Source organism: Camelina sativa, chromosome 14 (genome assembly GCF_000633955.1).
Source record: "Camelina sativa cultivar DH55 chromosome 14, Cs, whole genome shotgun sequence".
Taxonomy (NCBI): domain Eukaryota; kingdom Viridiplantae; phylum Streptophyta; class Magnoliopsida; order Brassicales; family Brassicaceae; genus Camelina; species Camelina sativa.
The window spans coordinates 944,655-948,467 of NC_025698.1; the positions used below are offsets into that span (position 1 = coordinate 944,655).

A 3,813-nucleotide genomic window follows, 5' to 3' on the forward strand; every position below is an offset into this window, starting at 1 on the left:
GAAGACTCCAAAAGGGAGGCACCATGAAGAAACTTAAGCGCTGCCTGAAAGTAAACACCTGTGCTCTCGTGATTGGACCCAGCATTCTGCAAAAGGTTACTGTCAATGTTAAGCCCGGGGTGCAACAACATACATAACCACTGCAACATTTCCCATAAATATGCAAACCTTAAGACGATCAGCCATGTGTTTCAAGTCTGTAGCCTCTTTGATTGAGTTGGACACAGCTTGACTTGTGGATTCCTTTTTCAAAGGGCTTAAGCCAACATGATCCTTATGCCTACTTCCATTTTGCTTTTGGTTTCGCGAACCTTCATTGTGGGTCACACTGTGATTCTCATTTCGCAGTATCTGTTTCTTTGTATTTGATGTCTCACTACCGTGACCCAAAACTTCAACTTGATCTGTGCCAGCTGGTGAAGCTGATTTATTCTCTAATTTCTCAGTGGTCACTTCCAAGTGGTTGCTTCTCCCACGAGAAGTTTTTGCTGTATCAGGTTTCTGTGGAGAAGGAAATAGACTACCACTTCTATCTAGCTTAGTATTAGGATCTTGATATTCCCTAGAGTCTTCTATGTTACTTTCCATAGAAACCCCTTTAGCAGGTCTTTTCTTGCTCCTGCTTTCTTTTGTTTTTATTTTAACAGCAGTGCCAAGATCTTGCACTTCATTCACCGTACCCCATTTATTATCTTTCGAAGGTGTAGATGAGCCCCCTTCCCTACTCTTTTGCTGAGAGTCACCCTGTATGCAATTTTCACCAGAAATTCTCCCTGACTTCTTTGGTTTAAAGTTTTCAATAGAACAATTCCCACCGTATGCTCTCTCTCTATCCTTGGAATTTTCTGCAGGCTTCTTTGTTGTCCCTTGTTTATCGATAGTGCTATAAGCTTCACCATCTCGGCATCTTTTTAACGTATCACCAGCATTACAGTCAGTATCATGGTATTTATCACTTTCTGAAATTCTTCCTGATTTAAGCTCACGTGAGTCTAACACCCTCAAGGCTGAAGGGGCAACTGATTCAACTAGTGAACCTTTGGCTTCGTGGACACTATTTTTGATAATTTCGGAGCCCAAATCCTTACATAAACTCGGAGAGGACGTTGTAAAAGGTAGATGAGAAGCACTATCTCTCCCATTTTCCTGACTAACTCTTCTGTCCTTATCACAACTTTCACTACTAAAAGGCAACTCCTTTTCATCACAACTTGAACCCTTTAGCCTCTTTTTCTTTCTAACGTTCTCACCACTTGACACCATTACTGTAGCTTCTCTAATTCTCATACATTCTCCACTTTCTTTAGTTTCCTTCAGTTTCCTCTTTCTGTCATCACGTTCGCCATGCGAGGAAGCCTTAGCATTATCCTTGATACTTTCAGCTGAGGCTTGAGCAATCGTAGTATTGTTATTAGCTAAAACGTCCAGAATTTTGTTGGAATTCTTGGATTCAGGTTGATCAACAGCGGAAAATCGTGATCTTCTAGTCTTCGGTTTCTTGGAAGTCCCAGAAAGTTCCTTTTCAGATTCCATTCCCATATTTTCCATTCCTCCTACATGTGTATTCATCAAGCACATCAGATAGTACACGAAGTATATATTAAAAGGAAAATCAATATCTTTCACGAATAATACCTTCAACAGAATGCTTATTTTTCACTTCCTGTCTAACACTCTGCTTAGTGTTGTGCCTGTCTTCATTCAAATCACGCAACTTAATAGGGCGTTTCAAATCTGGTTCACATAGCAAATTTAGATGGTCACATCCCTCTTCATCATTTTTAACGCTGTTGAAATTCTCCTCCGATGCATTTTCTGCTGAAAGCTTTTCTTTCTCAGCTTTAGGTACTGGGCTACTTTGTTTTTCTTCTTTTGATTCTTTAGAAAAACCAGAGAGTCCCTTATTCACGTGTTTGCATCCTCCAATATCTTCCTGCAATATATCTGGTACATTCTTCTTAATTATATTAACAGCAGCATCCTCGCCTCTCAAACTACTCATGGCAACGATGGAGCTTGAACTTTTTTGTGACTTCTGTGCTTTAGGCAGTTTTGACTTTAATTCATTCCTTGTCTCGCTCTGACTACCCTTAACCACCGAAGAATAATCTGCATGTTCAATACTTGGAGCTTTCTCCCGCTTGGATTTACTTTCCAATGAGTTTAGGGGTTCGCCGTTTTTCAGGTACGTGTCTTTTCTTGCGTTAATACTTTCAGTTCCCTTAACACTTCGATCTGAAAATGCCACTATATTATCTTCTAGATCAGGCTTTGAATCCATCAACGATGCATCTTGGTCAATGTTGTTCGTTCCTCTTGATGTACCCTCCACATTATAATCTGATACTTTGTCAATCTCTTTTACCGGGTGGATATATGACGGTGACAGACAGGACAAAAGCGGAAGCTTCATAGTCTTGGAAACAAGCTCCTCACAGAAATCTTTGTCAGCCTCTTTTTCAGTATTGGATACAATATGATTTCTATCAAGCTTGTTTGACGGTGGCATATACTTTACCCTCTCCTTTTTCTGCTTCTTCCCAATAGAAAACTTACCAGCACGCTTTTGTGAATCCGAAACACCCATAACATCCTGTGTACTTTTTGAGTCTGACTTGTTGACAGAACTATATCTAGCATCTTTCGTAATCTTTTCTCTCTTTCCCAACAGAAGAAGATCATCAGAGAGAGGTGATAACAGCTGATCTTTATGCAAAGGGAATGACACCATTGCCTACAAACAAAGTAATATGTCAAAGTAATATTTCATCATTGCTCAACTTTCTAAGCAGAAACAGAAATAGAAGAAAAAAAATCACCATAAGAATTTTAGTGGGCGAATGGCAAATCCCATTCAGTAAGTCTTCTTCAACTTCTGAGAGGTAATTCACCCTTGATCCTCCTGATAGTGGCATATTGAGGCCTTCTTTACTAAAGGTTGAAACGTTCTTCAGTGATGAGAGGTCACTTGAACCCACTTTGATACGAAGTCTGAGAGTCTTATGATTTGATGAAGCAGAACAAGACGTTTTTGTGTCAGATATATGTTTACTATCAGGTGTCCCTATATTACTTGAATTGACGAACTTTTTAAATTTGACCAAAACATCGGAAGCAGGAGCCTTTGAAGCGGATCCGGATACTGATACTTGAGGTACAACCGATGAAGCTGAGCAATTAGATCGACCCACCTATAAAATAAATTGCACTTTAAGCAGCAGAAAAATTGACATAAAAAGCTTTATGGGAGTTCTGAGTTGTTCAGTGATCTTACCACTTGGTTTTGTTGAACTTCTGGTAGAGTCTTAGGACGTGAACAAACAGGAGATCTCTGGTACATAGACAAAAACGAACCATAGCCACCAAACTTTGCACCTACAAAACATTTCAATTCATAAATATGAGAGAGACGCCTCAAAGGTAAAAACTTAAGAAAACAACACACATGTTTATTATACAAACAAACAAGAAAGAAACTTACCCAAATTTTCAGCAGAGACTCCACCTTCAAAATCTTTCTGAAAATGTCCCAACACGTTTTCGAGTTTCTCATCCTAAAAAAAACGGAAACTTTTTTTTATAAATAAAAAGAGGATTCTAAGTAGTAGTGAGAAGAAAACAACATGGTTGGAAGAAGGAGGGCTTACAATATAAGAGAGAGCAACATCTGGGTCAACGCAAGAAACATAAGAATGTGTGCTTTCTTCCTCAAAGTCGCTATCTTCCATTATATCTTCACCTAATCCAGCAAACCCTAACCCTAATTCGCTTCTAGCATCGCTGCTGCTCACCGAAATCATCTAAAACCCTCCC

At 39.3% G+C, this 3,813-nt stretch overlaps 1 protein-coding gene across 1 annotated transcript in view; it reads right to left on the minus strand.

Moving 5' to 3' along the window:
- Positions 1-3,813, minus strand: part of LOC104743128 — a 6,763-nt gene extending 2,950 nt beyond the window's left edge. Inside the window, exons 1-7 of the mRNA XM_010464240.1 lie at positions 3,648-3,813; positions 3,482-3,554; positions 3,275-3,375; positions 2,820-3,191; positions 1,636-2,734; positions 169-1,553; positions 7-86 (exon numbers count right to left, since the gene is read on the minus strand). Coding sequence (XP_010462542.1) covers positions 7-86; positions 169-1,553; positions 1,636-2,734; positions 2,820-3,191; positions 3,275-3,375; positions 3,482-3,554; positions 3,648-3,800 — 3,263 coding nt within the window. The 5' untranslated portion in view covers positions 3,801-3,813. The remainder of the gene's footprint in view (positions 1-6; positions 87-168; positions 1,554-1,635; positions 2,735-2,819; positions 3,192-3,274; positions 3,376-3,481; positions 3,555-3,647) is intronic.